The sequence below is a fragment of the Macrobrachium rosenbergii genome, chromosome 36, assembly GCF_040412425.1.
Source record: "Macrobrachium rosenbergii isolate ZJJX-2024 chromosome 36, ASM4041242v1, whole genome shotgun sequence".
Taxonomy (NCBI): domain Eukaryota; kingdom Metazoa; phylum Arthropoda; class Malacostraca; order Decapoda; family Palaemonidae; genus Macrobrachium; species Macrobrachium rosenbergii.
The window spans coordinates 6987918-7007259 of record NC_089776.1 but is presented as its reverse complement, the minus strand read 5'-3'; the positions used below and the strand labels follow the sequence as shown (position 1 = coordinate 7007259).

Below are 19342 nucleotides of genomic sequence, written 5' to 3'. Positions count from 1 at the left end.
GAATTTGGAATGCAAATATATACACACATATATATATACATATGTATTTAAGATATATATATATATATATATATATATATATATATATATATATATATATATATATATATATATATATATATATATATATAAATTTCTGACTCACGTCAGGATCGAACCCTGGTCTTTCCAATGAAAGGCAAGGGCGCTGCCCACTAGGCCATACAAGTCATTTGAAAGACCTGGGTTCGACCCTGGTGTGAGTCAGAAATTTATTTCTGTTCCACACGTGATTGTGTGTTGATTATTTCTATATATATATATATATATATATATATATATATATATATATATATATATATATATATATATATATATATACATAGAATATTGTAAACAAATAAAAGCTTTAGATGCCCAGTGAAAACGAGGAAAAAAAACAGAAATGAACTTGTGTTTAATGTGGACAGCGATAGAGCAGGAACAGCTGATAGTGTAGGTGTCTGAGATTAAACAGAACAGGTGATACTAGGCGAGTGAGTCACGATTGCTCAGCCTTGTATCCCAGATTCGCTGAACGGCAGAAGCACCAGTGTGCGGCAGTGAATGTTTTGCCTCGTTGTCGAACTTTACCACAGCTCCAGAGGTCCTTTATTCGTCCTCAGACCACTGGACTGTGGAACAACCAGCCTCTCTTCTGAGGACGTAGTGCAATTGGAACTTCTTCAGAAGTTCAAGCGCAGATGCAATGCGTTGCTATCCTAATGCTATTCAACTTGTATTTAAATAGTTTACTTGCATTTTTATTTATTTATTTAGTTTTTTAATTTATCTGTTTTTCTTATAGATGAATATCTCTTTTTTCTGTATTTCCTTTAACCTTTCTGTTATTTCTTTCGAATGAACACTATAATATTCCTCGGAAGGTTAAATTTCAAGTCAATGGCCCCTTTGGTGGTGGGCTTGTTCCATAGGAATAGGGTTCAATCTCCTGAATAATAATAATAATAATAATAATAATAATAATAATAATGAATGAATGAATACTGTATTCTTCGGAAGCTTGAATTTCAAGTCAATGGCCCCTGTGGTGTTGGATTTGTCCCATAGGAATAGGGTTCATCTCCTGAATAATAATAATAATAATAATAATAATAATAATAATAATAATAATAATAATAATAATAATAATAATAATAATAATAATAATAATAATTAAAGTGAAGTGTAGATGTTGGATGCAAATGAATGAAATGTTGGTTGATTTGGAATGGTCTGATGGCTTACTCATGTGGAAAGAATGGGAGATCATAGGTTGGCGAAAAGAGTATAATTCAGAAGTGTTAGCAGGAAGGAGGTATTGGAAAGAAAGTAACATTCAGAAAGTGCAAATTAAGTGAATGATTTCTGCCATGGGTCCGTCGTGTTGCTGATGAGATCTGTGTATATGTGAATGGAAAGGTTGATATTTTGGAAATTTACTGCACAGGACCTCATCCACTGTACAGGAGGCGGAGCTTGAATTCGACAGGGATTATTTTCCTGTTTTTTTTTTCTCTGGAGACGACATGTGTTAAGAAAACGGCTCCGTGCTGAATAACACACACACACACACACACACACACACACACATATATCCATATACATGGCTGAGAAATATTTTCTGTTCAAACAGAATTCCATCAGATACAAGGAAGGTTGCCTGAAGAGAGAGACAGTTGGTCTCTGAAATATAGCATTTATTTTCTACATTTTATGGGATCCTTATATTTGATATATATATATATATATATATATATATATATATATATATATATAGGGCGCAGGAACACATAATGTTTTTATATCACATCATCAGGACATCATCTACATATATCATATGTATATATGCCTACTATAGTGCTCCTCCGATGTGTGGATTATATATATATATATATATATATATATATATATATATATATATATATATATATATATATATATATATATATAGACTGAGAGAGAGAGAGAGAGAGAGAGAGAGAGAGAGAGAGAGAGAGAGAGAGAGATTGAGAGAGAGACATTGTCTGAAAGAAGAAGCAGAACATTCATAGAAAATCCAGTCGACATAATTACGACTTACAGTAAAACTAACATAAGACCAATATAATGATTCTCTCTCTCCTGCCTTTGAATTGCAAGTGATAAACTTTTGAGTTTCAAAGGGAATATAAATATGGAATGAATTCCCTCTTTCATAAATCTAACGCGATTCGGAATATAAAAATGGAACGAATTTCTGATAAAACAGTCGGTACTCGTGAAGAGATGAAGAAACTCGCAATTCGCGTTGCCTTCGATACGGAATAGCAAGTGGGCCATTATGTATCGCAGAAGATAAACTTTATTGAAGGCCATTTGTCACGATTTTCAAAATGCATATCTCTCGAGGGGGTTGAGAGAGAGAGAGAGAGAGAGAGAGAGAGAGAGAGAGAGAGAGAGAGAGAGAAACTCGCGTCCACTTTTCCCAGAACGCATGAATGATCGATTCCGTCGATTCCCGAGAGAAAAAGACGTAAAAGACAGATTAAGGAAAAAAAATTAAGTTAAAAAAAGGAATAAAACGAACGCGGCATAAAATGGTAGGTTCTCCCCCGTTTCCAAGATGGCGGCGGACGCGCCCGAAACAACCTTCTTTTGTTTCCGTTAGGGTTGAACACGCAAGAAGAAAAGTCACCGGCCCCCCACCCCGCGCGCCCCCTTCCTCCCACCCCCGCCCCCTTTCCGTCATTTTGCAAGGACGGCGCTCATTGGCCCAGGCGTTCCGTGAGCGACCAATTACGGCTGTCGTCATGACAGCCCCGCCGTCACGATATGGGTTCACGATCTAGGCCGAGTCGCTCCGCCGGAGAAGGATTATACCAGTTTTCGCGAAATGCTAGGCCGATGTTCTTTTTAGGGACTTTGCAAAGCCTTCGTTTGTTCTGAGGCAAAAGGTTTAAGGTTCTTATTTCCTTAAATCAATTGTTGTTTAATGGACTTCAAGCACGTTTCGTTAGCTTAATACTGTCCTAAATATTGAGCTTTCAAGTCGGACCAGTTTTCGCGAAATGCTAGGCCGATATTCTTTTTAGGGAATTTGCAAAGCCTTCGTTTTGATGGAAGGCAAAAGCTGGAAGATTATTTTTCGCTTAAATCAACCGTTATTTAATAAACTTCAAGCACATTTCATTAGCTTAATATCGTCCTAGATACTGAGCTTTCAAAAAAGTTATTCGCGAAATGCTAGGCCGATATTCTTTTTAGGGAATTTGCAAAGCCTCCGTTGTTTGAAAGCAAAAGCTGAAGGTTCTTATCCGCTTAAATCAACTGTTAATTAATGGACTTCAAGCACATTTCATCAGCTTAATACTGTCCTACATACTGAGCTTTCGAAAATGGTATTCGCGGAGTACCTGAAGGCCGAATGCCAAACTCACTTCGTTTCGTAGCTTAGATTCGCTACAGCAGGTACAGATTGTAACCTTCAGCCTGTTTTTCGTGAAGTTTTACGAAGATTTAATTCTATTAAATCATTATAAACCACTCTGATGCATTCAGTAATAAGATTCAATCGAATGGTTCCTTTAGAAAGCTGCAGAGATTTTCGGGAAGGTTCAGTAAGGAATTAGAGGTGAGGATGACGGTGACATATTATAAAATAACGCAGTGGGTGGATTTAGAAGATTATTAATCACTATAAGTTTATTAAATCTACCCGCCACAAAAACAAAGCACTCTCGTTGGCAAGACTCTCTCTTGACGTTGAGCTGACATTCTCTGACAAGGCTTTGTCAGTGCACCTCACGCGGGGCACTGTAGGCATTCCTTGAGGTTCTTTGCGGCGTTCCTCAGGTCCCTAGCTGCTGCAACCCCTTTCATTCCTTTTACTGTACCTCCTTCAATCATACTCTCTTCCATCTTACTTTCTCAACTCAACCCTCTCCTAACAATTGATTCATAGTGCAAATGCGAAGGGTTTTCCTCCTGTTACACCTTTCAAACCTCCTTTTCTCTCAGTTTCCGCTCCAGCGTTGAATGACCTCATCATCATCATAGGTCCCAGCGCTTGGTCTTTGGTCTAAATTCTATCTATCTAGCTACCTGAAAAGGCCTCGTTCCCAAATCGAAATCAGCCTTCTCGTAATAAGTCGATAATAACGAAGCTGCAGTTCGGCAGGAATTCTGTAATTGAGTGACGTCATCCAGAGAAAAAAAAAGGAATATAAAAAGAGAGAATGAAGGAGACATTTTATCTCTACATCAGCAGCTCTTGAACAATGCCTCACGCGAGAAGCCTTGCACTGCGCACTCGTAACAAAAAAAGCTTTTGAAAACAATTCACGGATTCGCTCGTTACGAATTCTGCCCTAAAATGGAAGACTGCAGTGTCTGCAAAAAATACACAACTGAGAAAAATGGTAGATACTGCAGTTTTCCCTTGCCTCACTACTGATTTTGCAGATACTGCAAATGGGACCACCCCTAAATACTCGTGGAAAGCATTGTAGAATCATTCTGAAACTACAGTAACTTGTGTATTAGCGTTTCACGAACCCAATAGGTGGCATATCTCAATTTCGAAAATTTCGCAGATTCAGCAGTTTTCCATTTTAGGGCGGAATAGTGGATGGCGAAATTCTGCTTCAGGCTGATCGAAATACAATAATAATAATAATAATAATAATAATAATAATAATAATAATAATAATAATAATAATAATAATAATAATAATATTCAGTATTATTATTCAGTAGATGAACCCTATTCATATGGAACAAGCCTATCACTGGGGCCATTGACTTGAAATTCTTCAAGCTTCCAAAAAGAATATGATGGTGTTCATTACGAAGAAGCAAAAGGAAATGAAAGGAAATGAAAGGAAATGCAGAAAGAAGAGATAGCACTTATTAAAAATGAAAGAGATAAATTAATAAATAGATAAAAATGTATTGAAATGCAAGAAGAATAGTATTAGGGTAGTAATGCATTGCATTTTCGCTCGAACTTCTGAAGTTCCAATAATAATAATAATAATAATAATAATAATAATAATAATAATAATAATAATAATAATAATAATAATAAAGGACCTCTGGAACGTTGGAGAAGTTAGACAGCTTGGCACATTTCCATGGAGTCTTTAAAAGAAGGGATGGCAATTTGTTCGAAAATGTCATCGATGAAAATAAATTTTCTTTCATTTATTGGATATTTTCTCAAAAACCTGAACCACATTACAGAAATTCTAGAGGGGAAAATAAATTTCCAAGGACAATAAATTTCTAAGAAGGAAAATCAGTTTCTGAGAAGGAAAATAAACTCCTAAGGAGGAAAATAGATTTCTAAGGACAATAAATTTCTAGGAAGGAAAATCAGTTTATAAGAATCACAATAAATTTCTAAGAAGGACAATAAACTCATAAGAAGGAAAATAAACTTCTAAGAAGGAAAATAAATTTGCAAGAAGGAAAATAAATTTCTAAGAAGGACAATCAATCTATAAGAGGGACGATACATTTCTAAGAAGGACAATGAACTTCTAAGAGGGGAAAATAAACTTCCGGGAAGGAAAATAATTTAAAAGAAGGAAAATCAATTTCCAAGAAGGAAAATAAAGTTAACGAGCACCAAAAATCCAGCGAACGACTAAAAACAAACAAACAAATAATAACACGACAAGGGAATGGCAGGACCAAGCAGAGGTCCTGAGATACGAGGTATGCTCTGTGGAGAGAGAGAGAGAGAGAGAGAGAGAGAGAGAGGGAGGGGGGCGTTGATAAAGGCAGGAGTAGTACAAAGACTAAGGGGGCATTAGCCAAGAGCAAAACAAATGCGCCATTGTCCAGATGCACGACCTGGAACTATCGCGACTATCACCACCTCATTGTGAACTCCATACTGCACTACCGCTGGGCCGTAGGGGAGGGGACGGGGAGGGGGAAGGGAGGAGGGGAGGGGAAGGGGGAATGAGGAAGGGGAGGGGTGGGTTTAGATGGGCGGTTCGCATTGTGAGGAAATTAGTCGGGGTGAAAGAAGGTACAACTGCCGCATTATAAATGGCGTTGCGTTGTCACGCGGAGAGAGAGTTTAGGATAAAATGATTTCATCTAATGACAAACTGAAGAGAGAGAGAGAGAGAGAGAGAGAGAGAGAGGTTTAGGATAAAATGATTTCATCTAAAGACAAAAAAACATCTGAAACTGAGAGAGAGAGAGAGAGAGAGAGAGAGAGAGAGAGAGAGAGAGAGAGAGAGAGAGGTTTAGGATAAAATAATTTCATCTGAAGACAAAACTGAAGTGAGAGAGAGAGAGAGAGAGAGAGAGGTTTAGGATAAAATAATTTCATCTGAAGACAAAACTGAAGTGAGAGAGAGAGAGAGAGAGAGAGATAAAATAATTTCATCTGAAGACAAAACTGAGAGAGAGAGAGAGAGAGAGAGAGAGAGAGAGAGAGAGAGAGAGCTTTAAGATAAAATAATTTGATCTAAACACAAAACTGAAGAGAGAGAGAGAGAGAGAGTTTTAAGATGAAAACTTTAGAGAGAGAGAGAGAGAGAGAGAGAGAGAGAGAGCTTTAAGATTTGATCTAAACACAAAACTGAAGAGAGAGAGAGAGAGAGAAGAGAGAGAGAGAGAGAGAGAGAGAGAGAGAGAGAGAGAGAGAGAGAGAGAACTCGCCAGCCAATTAGCAAAACATCAACGTCGATCCAATTGTTCCGCCAAAGTTCGTTTCTGCCATTGTTCCAAAATCTCCTTTATTTTTTTCTACAGTTTCATTAACCTCAATTGTTGAAAAGATCTTGACTGCAAACACGCACAATGGAATCTTTTTTTTATCTACGGGTGTTATTTATCTGCAACTTTTCAGTAGATTTACAATATTTCGATATTTATTAAGGTGCTAATTCAATAATGCCCCATTTGGAAGAAAGTCGCTTTTTTGCCTATAAATATTTTATAATGGAATTGTCCTTTAAGCTAATCGAAGTGCCTATAATAATAATAATAATAATAATAATAATAATAATAATAATAATAATAATAATAATAATAAACAGGGTCTTTATTGGTATTTCTCTGCTATAATAATAATAATAATAATAATAATAAACCTTCCAAAGAATATGGTGTTCATTTGAAAGAAGTCACTAATTTATTATTATTATTATTATTATTATTATTATTATTATTATTATTATTATTATTATTATTATTATTATTATTATTATTCAGAAGGCGAACCCTATTCATATAGAACATGCCCACCAAATGGGCCACTGACTCGAAAGTCAAGCTTCCAAAGAATATTATGGTGCTGATATAATTAGCAACATAGGTATCTGAAATAACATGATTTTGGTGGAGGCTTCAAGTCGCAAAATATTGCTTCCCTCGTGCGACTGGCTCTCAACAAGTGAACCTATTAAAAGGAGAGAATTTTGAAGCCTGTGAGAAAATTTACCGGACTGAAACGAATCCAGCCTTTGGAGAAACATCACAATGAAATTCTACGCCGCGCCAAAGGAAGTAAGTAGAATTATCTTATGAAACCTGGTAACGATATGCAAATCCATTCGTGCGATCTTTATCTTTTTTTGCATAACCAAAAGGAGGCGAGGGTTTTCCAGCATACTAAACCAACGAATGTTAATATGAAAAAGGATTTTTGTTAGTTTTCGGTGAAGTGGGAATATCAAAAACGATTTATTAGTTGAAACTATGGCTTGTGTAGATGGCGTTCTAGTTATGCATTTATGTTGGAAATCTATTTCGTATGTGTAGGCCTAGCTAGGCCTACTCATGACCATTACAATCATAATTATGACTGGAATACCCACAATCGGATTGTGCTGAAACAGGGAATGGTTTTGTAGGAGTGATAGTTGCAGAGATTAAGAATCCCCCCTAAAAGTAATGTGGGGCCAAAGCCAGTCCCTATCGTCGTCGGCTTGATTAAGGAGACACCACCGGACCCCAAATCATTTTGGGCAGGAACCACGACCCAAAGAAATTACGTCGAATCAGCGTAAAGTGATTCTTATCGTGGAAGGTTTTCAAAAAGGTTCCGTCATGCCAACCCTTTGCAGAGGTTCGCGTCTGATTAGACGCTCACGAAGCTGTCAGCCAGTGAGGGGTGCGATATTCTCTCTCTCTCTCTCTCTCTTCTCTCTCTCTCTCTCTCTCTCTCTCTCTCTCTCTCTCTCTCTCTCTCTCTCTCTCTCTCTCGCTTTTTGAAGGTGTATGTTGGTGCAGTGATAGACTTTTAGTTTTTTTGTCTTGAGTGTGATTTGCTAGCGTTTGGTTATAATAATGTTGTGTTATATTCTTTGAATGATACTATGTGTGTATATATGTATATATATATATATATATATATATATATATATATATATATATATATATATATATATATGTATATATATGTGTGTGTGTGTGTGTGTGTGTGCGTGTGGGTACTACCTAACTCAGCACCAACTGTTACTCTCATTCCATTCTCCGTGTCTTTGAACTTTCCGCAATAACGATTCCGTTATTGGCTCTGATATTTTCTCTCGTGATGCTGCCGTCTCGTGTCATTCCATTTGGTCAAATGTCGAGTAATTGGTGAGAATTGTTTAAACTGATTTCTCAGCATTGCGCTGACAGAGGACGATCTTGTTAGTGTATCACGCATAAGCAATTATATATATATATTTTATATATATTCGTGTCAATGCGGAGAGTCACTTTGTCGTGAACACTTGAACACATATAGTGATAATTCTTGCCCAAATGGGACAGGAATTAGAGGGATTATTTGAACCTTTTCGGTGTTGATGCTTTAGTGTTTTGTAATAATTATATATATATATATATATATATATATATATATATATATATATATATATATATATATATATATATATATATATATATATATATATATATGATATTCTTGCCCAAATGAATTAAAGGGATTATATATATACATACATATATACATACTTCAAAGTCTCTTGCCAATCAAAAATGCCAATCAGAATGAACAGACACTGTGCAATACACAGGTGCTAAAGACTCTCGAGATTAACTTAGAACTCCAAGCTTATAAAAGTATAATTGAAGATTTATCGGGAATCTGAGTTTAACTGATAAACTGCCTTTACAGTTGTTATACCGCCTGATTCCTCTGTCTATATCTTATGTTTATCCTTCATCCTTTTCTTCTGAAGTATTGGCAACTTATTAAAACTTTATTAGAGAGTTATTATCAGTTTTCTCATCTGATGATTCGTCTGAGAGCTCCAAGCGTTTGATCTGTAGAACGTTCATAAGGAATTGCAAACTTTCTAAGAGAAAGGTTTTATTTTTAGTACGAACCTCTCTCTCTCTCTCTCTCTCTCTCTCTCTCTCTCTCTCTCTCTCTATCTATATATATATATATATATATATATATATATATATATATGATACTAAGCTTATACTTTAATGCCAAGTAAACGTAGGCCTATGTCACCTGGCAAAATCCTATTGTATTAATCGCTTATAAAACTCTGTAGCAGAGAGAGAGAGAGAGAGAGAGAGAGAGAGAGAGAGAGAAACAAGTGTCCAGCTTCCTTTACCAGTTTCCTTGGTGTTAATCTTAATTCCACATTTCCAATTATCAATCTCCCTCTTATTTCCGCTCAGCTGTCTGGGAGAAAAAGATTACACGCACCTTTCCTTTTGTTCTCTCTGTTCCTCCTCCTCCTCCTCCTCCTCCCTATCTCATAAAACGTCTATCTCGCACCAACGCCCAAAATCTCGCACACCGGAAACTCATTGTGTGTGCAGAGAGAGAGAGAGAGAGAGAGAGAGAGAGAGAGAGAGAGCAATCCAACTCGCTCCCAGATAGACTCGCTTCGACCTGCTCTAGACCGAACCGAGATAGTTTTTTGTTTATTTCAAGTCTCACGATGGAAAAGACGGTCGAGTTTCGGTTTGGTTTCGGGTCCTTTATGACTCTGACTTTCATTTTGAGTTGTTGATACGTTTAGGGGACGTTTAAACTCGAAGCTTTCCACCCGAATTGAGTTAATGAATCGTGTTTATCTCTTATCGCGGGGCAGTTTCTTCCAGTAACGGCGGTTGCTTGTGGCAATCATTACCACATATCACTTTCTGCACGCTGAGGCCAGCTGCGTTGCCAGGTGTATGGCGCCTCCTTTTCGTTATAGCCCGATAATTATTGATTGTTAAGAGATAAATCATCAAAATTTGGTCTAATGGTGTTGTGGTCTATCGAATATCGGAAATAAGATGTCATAACAATCCGGTAATTCATCCAAGAAAGGAAAAAACCGGTCTGGAAATATTCGACAACCGGCGACGTTCCTCTCGGCTCCGAAGTCCAAAAACAATTATGTGAGGCTCAGCTCCGCCCACCACATGAAGCCGGACCTATAGGAGCGCGCTCCGCGGAGGTTGTTTCATCATACGCTTACCCGAGGCCGAAAGTCCGCCCAGATTTCCCATTGTTCGCCCTCGAAGGCGCTTCTGGCCTCTTATTCGAAGCCAAAGTCGCCCTTAGAGCGAGGGAAGCGCTCTAAGGTGATTTGGTATTCATCGGCCGACTCTTAAGCGTGGTTGTATTGTAAAAGTCACTGTCTCGCAATCGACCATATTTGTCTTGAGCGTTTGTCGGTGAAGAAGAAGAACGAGGAGGAGGAGAAGAACTTCTTCTTCTTCTCATTCTCGGGGGACTTTGCTTGCGACGGGTAGACCTACTGTAGTAGTAGTAGTAGTACTACCTCCCTTTCTTCTTCTTCTTCTTACAGCCATTGTGAGCCGTTACAGTGATCATTCTAATTTATTTTAGACTCATGAGCTTGAGAGAACTTCGCAGCCGACCGAAGAAGCGCGGTGGGAGTGACTGACAGGGGAAAGAAAGAAAGAAAAAGAGGGAAAAAAAGGACTTTTTCCCCCCCCCCCCGTACCGTAACCCGCAAAAATTAAAGCAGCAACACCTCCTCCTCCGTTCCGATCAGTCCGGGTTATTTAAATCATGTCCGGAGCGTGGATTGGCCGTTGTGTTTTGTTGTGTTTTCTGGCCGAAACGAACTTGTCTGCCACCTGGTGACCGCCGCGCGAACCATTGCTCCAAGCTCCGTCTCTCGCCTCCGTGGAACTCTACGGATCCAGGCTGATTCGGCCGGCTATAATCGGCGAAATTACTGTCCTCGCGCGGATTATGACAGCTTAAGTGCCGTCTTCGTGTCCGGACTGACGTCGGGTGATTGAAACTACATTTCTTTTTTCAAACCCGCTCAAATAGGCTGCAATAGAGCGGGGTAATCTCCTACAAATTCGATAACATTGTACGGAATTATATGATGATATGATGACTTGCTGGCTGTGACTTTGGCTTCGGCGGAGAGGAGAGAGATAGAGAGAGAGAAAGAGAAAGAGAGAGAGAGGGAGAGAGAGAGAGAGATCTTTCTCAAGTACCAAATGTGCCTCAGAAGTCGATGAGAAGAAGACGACGCTTAAAATGACCAGCTATTCCTTCCCGAATTCTGATCAGTGGAAAGGAGAGAGCAACAATAGCAATAGCAATAATAACAACAATAACTCTCCTGGCGTCACAAATATGGCCACATTCTGCCAAACTTCAGGTGAGGTATTTACTTAGACCTGTGGTGATGTACAGTTATTATTATTGTTATAGTTTTATGGATTTTTTTAATGGTAGTCTTTAAAGTCTCTCTCTCTCTCTCTCTCTCTCTCTCTCTCTCTCTCTCTCTCTCTCTCTCTCTCTCTCTCTCTCTGAAGGAACTTACTAAATTGTCTTTAAAAATGTTTTATTCTGTTTTGTCATGGTGATGTTAAAGTATCTCTCTCTCTCTCTCTCTCTCTCTCTCTCTCTCTCTCTCTCTCTCTCTCTCTCTGGTGGAATTTATTGATTTTCCTTAAAAATATTATATTCTGTTTTCATGGTATTGTTAAAGTCTCTCTCTCTCTCTCTCTCTCTCACTCTCTCTCTCTGGTGGAATTTATTGATTTTCCTTAAAAATAATATATCCTGTTTTCATGGTATTGTTAAAGTTTCTCTCTCTCTCTCTCTCTCTCTCTCTCTCTCTCTCTCTCTCTCTCTCTCTCTCTCTCTCTCTCTGGTGGAAATTATTGATTTTCTTTAAAAATATTTTATTCTGCTTTTTCATGGTATTGTTAAAGTCTCTCTCTCTCTCTCTCTCTCTCTCTCTCTCTCTCTCTCTCTCAGGTGGAACTTGCTAATATTCCCTAAAAATATTTTATTCTCTTTTTTCATGGAATTGTTAAAGTCTCTCTCTCTCTCTCTCTCTCTCTCTCTCTCTCTCTCTCTCTCTCTCTCTCTCTCTCTCTCTCTCTTCAGTGATACCTACTATGTATTCATAAACAATTTGAAAGTTCCACAAGACTTAAGTTTCCTAAAGCTAAGTTATAGCACTTGAAAGTTCTAGTTAAAGTTGCATCAAGTTTCCATTAACTTGCATTAAGTTGTAAAGATTCTTGAATGTCATTTACGTGCAAAATTATTATTATTATTATTATTATTATTATTATTATTATTATTATTATTATTATTCAAAAGATGAACCCTATTCATGTGGACCAAGCCCAGCAAAGAGGCCATTGACTTGAAATTCAAGAAGCTCCCAAAGAATATTATTATTATTATTATTATTATTATTATTATTATTATTATTATTATTATTATTATTATTATTATTATTGAAATTCAAGCTTCCAAAGAATATTATGGTGTTCATTAGGAAGAAGTAAGAGGAGGTAAACTGGAAAACTAATCAATGCATTAATACCCTAATACTAGTCTCCTTGCATTTTAATACATTTTTCATCTATTTATTAATTTATTAATTTATTTTTATTTTTAATTAGTGAGATCTCGTCTTTCTGTATTTCCCTTTACCTCCTTTTACTTTTCTTAATGAACACCATAATATTCTTTGGAAGCTTGAATTTCAAGTCAGTGGCCCCTGTGGTGGGCTTGTTCTATATGAAGAGGGTTCGTCTTCTTGCTAATAATAATAATAATAATAATAATAATAATAATAATAATAATAATAATAATAATAATAATAATAATAATAATAATAATAATAATAATAATAATAATAATAATAATAATAATAATAATAATAATAATAATAATAATAATAATTCGCACCCTATTGATTTCTATTTAGCCGAAGCGCCAACGAATTTTGTTAAAGGGCGATAATTTCTCAGCAATATGGATGATTGTTATTGTAGATAAATAATGAATTTTGTTAAAGGGCGATGATTTCTCAGCAATATGGATGATTATTAAGGGAATTAAATGTACCTGACTTTTAATGACAGGTGTATAGCCTGGAGGGGCCATTGGAGGAAACGGGTCATTTAATATATAGTTATATGAAATGTGGAGGCAGTCATATTAAAACTCAGGTCATCAGGAAATATGCAAGAAGTATTCAATGTCAGGTTAAGGTACATGACTGAGATTACTTATGGAAACTGATAGATATCTTGCATATTCTTATGTATTTAATATCCCTTGGGCATGCGGTCAAAATTCCCTTGATTTAATGTGGGGTCGTGGGCTCGCTTTGACCAACTGCAAGGTTGCAAATGATTTTTCGGTGCATATTATGTAAAAATGTGCTTGCAATTGTGCCTGAGAATTAGGTCAGGGGAGATAAAACGATTTAAGTATGTGTGATTATACTAAGAGCAGTTTTATTATTTATGTGTATACATAATGATTCTGTTTTCATGCTTTTAAATATATGTATGTATGTATTAACATCTGATACACCTGGGATGAGATAGCTGAAAGAATATTGCAGATTTTGAAAAAAAATTCTTGCAAAGACTAAATTTCTTGGTTGAGGGATATAAAACATTTTAACATTTTTAGCAATTTTTCGAAGAAGAAAAATGTAAAATTTAAAATGTATAATATATGTATATATATATATAAATAAATATATACATATATATGTATGTATAAACCCTGAAACAAAAGAAGTACCAGAACAATCTCTACCCTCTAAAACCCATAATATCGCCAAGGCATAACAAGAGACCGATGGAAAAGTATATCTCAATTTCACAAATGATAAAAAACGGTTAAAAAAATGTAGTTTTTCCTCTCGAACAAAATTTAAATCCAGGCTTAAAATAAAAGCGAAAAGGAAGATTTAAAGAGACCGATTCTGGCGTAGGAATATACCTGTGTCCTGGTGGGGGCGGGGGGCGCTGTTCCCTGTTTTATGAAGAGAGGTCTCAGTGGTTAATGATATGAAACTTGGTTAATATCTGTGGTTAGTGTCCTCATTCACTTATGGATTAACCAACCGATTGACCGCGAGGTATGTGGATCCTAGCTGTTTTAAGAGGTTTATTATTATTATTATTATTATTATTATTATTATTATTATTATTATTATTATTATTATTGGGTTATGGCTTTTAGAAGTTATTATTATTATCATTATTATTATTATTATCATTATGATTATTACTATGACATAGCTTTTTAGAAGTTTATTATTATTATTGTTATTATTATTATTATTATTAATATTACTATTATTATTATTATTATTATTATTATTATTATTATTATTATTATTATTATTATTATTATTATTATTATTATTATTATTATTATTATTATTGGTTCATAGCTTTTTAGAAGATAATAATATTAATAATAATAATAATAATAATAATAATAATAATAATAATAATAATAATTATTATTATTAATATTATTATTTTTATTTTTATTTTTTATTATTATTATTATTATTATTATTATTATTATTAGCCCATATCTTTTTTAAATTATTATTATTATTATTATTATTATTATTATTACTTCAAATCGAGATCGAACTTATAATACACCGGGTTCGATCCCGACAGGGATAAAAAATTTATTTATATTACTCGCGTGACTAATTATTGATTTCCAATAATAATAATAATAATAATAATAATAATAATAATAATAATAATAATAATAATAATAATAATAATACACCGGGTTCGATCCCGACAGGGGTAAAAAATTTATTCATATTACACGCGTGGCTAATTGTTGATTTCCAATAATAATAATAATAATAATAATAATAATAATAATAATAATGATAATAATAATAATTGCCCCAAAAAGGCATAGATCCCTAATATTATTAGTAATGATATTATTAATAATAGGGACATATAGCACTTTGCGATAATTATGATTATTATTATTTATTATTATTATTGGAAATCAACACTTAGTCACCCGTGCAAAAGAAATATATTTTTAACCCCCCTTTGGGGACCGAACCCAGGCTTTAACTTTCATCCCCACGTGAGGTGGAAATTAATCAGTTATTATTATGGTTATTATTCTTTTGTTTAGTGATTGTGGAGCACTTGCAATGCAGGTGTTATTGCAGGTGTCGTGGAAAAACACCGGTGCCTTTATGAGCCATTTTCAATATATATTTTGAAACATGTTTCAAAGTATATACTGACAATTAAATTGAAATTATAACTCACTGTTAGAACTAATTTATTTTTATTCAAGGGAACAGATTTGTTGTCATTGAATAACATATTATTTCTTTCATTTATATTTCTATTTATTTATATTATTTATTTGTTTATATATATTTATTTATTAATTAATAACCATATTATCACATGGTAGGAAGTCCCACCCTGACCCATATCAATAGAAAAAACTAATCTATAAGAGAGAGAGAGAGAGAGAGAGAGAGAGAGAGAGAGAGAGAGAGAGAGAGAGAGAGAGAGAGAAGTGAAAGTCAAAATTCTTTATTCCATTGAAAATGATTATTACAATGGTTATTTCAAAATTTTTTCAAGAGAGAGGAGAGAGAGAGAGAGAGAGTCAAAATTCCTTATTACATTAAAATATGCTTGTTACATACATCTTTTTCAAGAGAGAGAGAGAGAGAGAGAGAGAGAGAGAGAGAAGAGAGAAAGTGGAACACAATATATATACCTTTTAATAATCATCATGGTAATCAGAATGATTGAACATTGATCTTCAAGTTCTATATTTCTAACGCATTTAGATGTAAGACAGTTTTCCGTCGTTTGGAAAGAATTCCTGGCTTGATTCCTGCGATTCCTGATTCGATTCCTGTCATTCCTGTTTTGATTCCTACTATTCCTGATTTCATTCCTGTTCTTCCTAATTTGATTCCTGCTCTTCCTAATTTGATTCCTGCTCTTCCTAATTTGGTTCCCGCTCCTCCTGATTTGATTCCTGTTATTCCTAATTTTATTTCTGCTGTTCCTGATTTGATCTCTGTCATTTCCTAATTTGACATCTGCGATTCCTAATTTGATTCTTGCAGTTCCTAATTTGATTATTGCAATTCATAATTTGATTACTTAAATTCCTAATTCGATTCCCATTATTCCTCATTTGTTCCTGGGATTCGTAGCTTATCCTAATTTGATTCCCGCGTTTCCTAAAATATTCATAATTTGATTCCTTCGATTCCTAACTTATTCCTAATTTGATTCCTGCGATTCCTAACTTAGGTATTCCTAATTTGATTCCTGCGATTCATAGCTTATTCCCAAATTGATTTTCGCTATTCCTAAAATATTTCTAATTTGATTCCTTCGATTCCTAACTTATTGCTAATTTGATTCCTGCTACTCCTAAAATATTCCCAATTTGATTCCTGCGATTCATAACTTATTCCTGATGTGATTCCCGTTATTCCTAATTTGATTCCTGCGATTTCTAACTTATTCTTAATTTGAACATAATTTGATTCCTCCTGTGATTCCTAACTTATTCCTAATTTGATTCCTCCTGCTATTCCTAAAATATCCCTAAATTTTTGATTCCTAATTATTCCTAATTTGATTCCTGCGATTCCTAACTTAGGTTTTCATAATTTGATTCTCGCGATTCCTAACTTATTCCTAATTTGATTCCTGCGAGTCCTAAAACATTCCTAATTTGATTCCTCCTGCGATTCCTAACTTATTCCTAATTTGATTCCTGCGATTCCTAAAATATTTCTAATTTGATTCATTCGATTCCTAATTTATTCATAATTTCATTCCTGCGACTCCTAAAATATTCCTAATTTGATTCCGGCGATTCCCAACTCATTCCTAATTTATTCCTGCGATTCCTAACTTATCCCCAATTTGATTCCTGCGATTCCTAACTTATCCCTAATTTTATTCCTGCGATTCCTAACTTATTCCTAATTTGATTCCTGCGATTCCTAACTTATTCCTAATTTGACTCCCGTTATTCCTAATTTGATTCCTGCGATTCCAAACTCACTCCTAATCTGATTCCCGCGATTCCTGAAGCGGCCAGTTTCCCCGACCTTCCGGTCTGCAGGTGTTGACGCCCAAACCCTTCTCTTCGCGACGAATCCCGACGAATTACGAATCCATATATTAGGCGCGCGATTTCGTCAGCATTCAGCCAGGCGGCCATATTTCATCTCACCATTTAGACTCATCTTTTGAAAGGTATTCATCGCAGACCACTCGTAAGTGGCGGCGTTTGCGTTCTATTCAATTGGTTTGATATTTTCTTCTTCTTCTTCTTCTTCCTTTTTTATTGTAATGCGTTCTGTGAATGATTTCGCTTAAGCTCGGCCGGTCCCGTGAATGGAGTCGGGGAGGAAATTGCTTCCGGCTCCGAAAGAGTAGTGGGGGTTTGTGTGAGTGCGTGTGTTTTTTTTTCACACTTCGAATGTATAAGTGATTTATGGTCACGCAGAGTGATGTCACAGATACGCACGCTCACACACACACACACACACGTGTGTGTATGATATATATATATATATATGTATATATATATATATATATATATATATATATATATATATATATATATATATATATATGTGTGTGTGTGTGTGTGTGTGTGTGTGTGTGTACAATCTAATCTTGATTTTTCTCTATTTGTAGATATGCACTTAAAAAGCATAAACTCATGATACTCTCTCTCTCTCTCTCTCTCTCTCTCTCTCTCTCTCTCTCACACACACACACACACACACACACACACACGCACATGCACAAACATCTGTTTATATATCAGTCTATATATAAAGTATATATATATATATATATATATATATATATATATATATATATATATATATATATATATATATATATATATATATGTCGTTAAACATAGGTTGCAGTTCAATAGTTTCTTACTAATGTTCTCGATTTTCCTTATTATCTTCCTCTGTTCTTCAGGCAACTGGTGGCGTAAAACACCAAAGTCCATTTCGATGGACGTTTTATTGGTTAGGACGTTTCTTCTCTTCTAGAGACATCTCCGGCTACAAATGAGCGTTTACAAAGAAATTCACGCATATATATATAACATTCTTTCAAGGGAACACTTGCCAAAAATATAACTCTTCGATGGTTAAAATCCAATATTCGGCAGTTAGCGTTTTGAAATTAACAGTTAAAACATGCAGGTTTGTTACTAAACTTGTTTACAACTGGCCTGTTAACAATGACCAAGAATTGCTATTTAGGTATTTACATACCTTAGAAACAACCAAACGAAAGATAAATAGCTGAAGATAGAACCGTCAAAGAGACATTCAAACTGTATATTTAAAATTAATACGGTAATTACACACGTAAAAAGTATAAGTAAAATTAAATACAAACTTATCACTATCAGGATAGAACAAGATAAAACATGACGAAAATAAAGTTAACTCAAATATTTTCCTAGGTCCAACATCGACGACACATTTCAGTCTGGTGTACATCTCCTCCTCTCACGATCGGAAGGTAGAATGATTGCGTTGATTCCTTGCACGTTTAGGGGAGGCCTATGAATATTTCTGTATACATATTGCCTCAAGGTATTTTAGCCTTTTAGCATCAGCAACGCTGTCAATAATTTCGGTGTTGGCCTCAAGCGTTTCCCTGGTTAGAGCCGCATCGTGTCTCTCTCTCTCTCTCTCTCTCTCTCTCTCTCTCTCTCTCTCTCTCTCTCTCTCTCTCTCTCTCGTGTGGTTTTTAATACTACCATCTTGCAAATGCATAGTAAGTCTTCTTGATAGTGAAGTTGTAGTATTTCCAGTATAAGAAATATTTTGGGATTTTTTTTTATTAAAAATGGAATATAAAATTTAGGCCAAAGACCAAGCGATGGGACCTATGTAGTCATTCAGCGCTGAGAGGGAAATTGAGAGAGCAGGAGGTTTGAAAGGTGTAACAGGAGGAAAACCTCGCAGCTGCACTCTGAAACAGTTGTTAGGAGAGGTTTGGGAAAAGTAGCATGGAAGAA

At 35.4% G+C, this 19342-nt stretch overlaps 1 protein-coding gene across 3 annotated transcripts in view; it reads left to right on the top strand.

Moving 5' to 3' along the window:
• Nucleotides 1-19342, top strand: part of LOC136856581 (paired box protein Pax-6-like) — a 58453-nt gene that overhangs the window by 13501 nt on the left and 25610 nt on the right. Inside the window, exon 1 of one of the 3 annotated variants that reach the window (XM_067134461.1) lies at nucleotides 10488-11633. The exons of 1 other annotated variant lie outside the window; for it this stretch is intronic. In XM_067134461.1, coding sequence (XP_066990562.1) covers nucleotides 11510-11633 — 124 coding nt within the window. In that variant the 5' untranslated portion in view covers nucleotides 10488-11509. Of the gene's footprint in view, nucleotides 1-10487; nucleotides 11634-19342 lie in introns of those variants that run through there. One more of the 3 variants, XM_067134462.1, reaches the window with a different exon arrangement.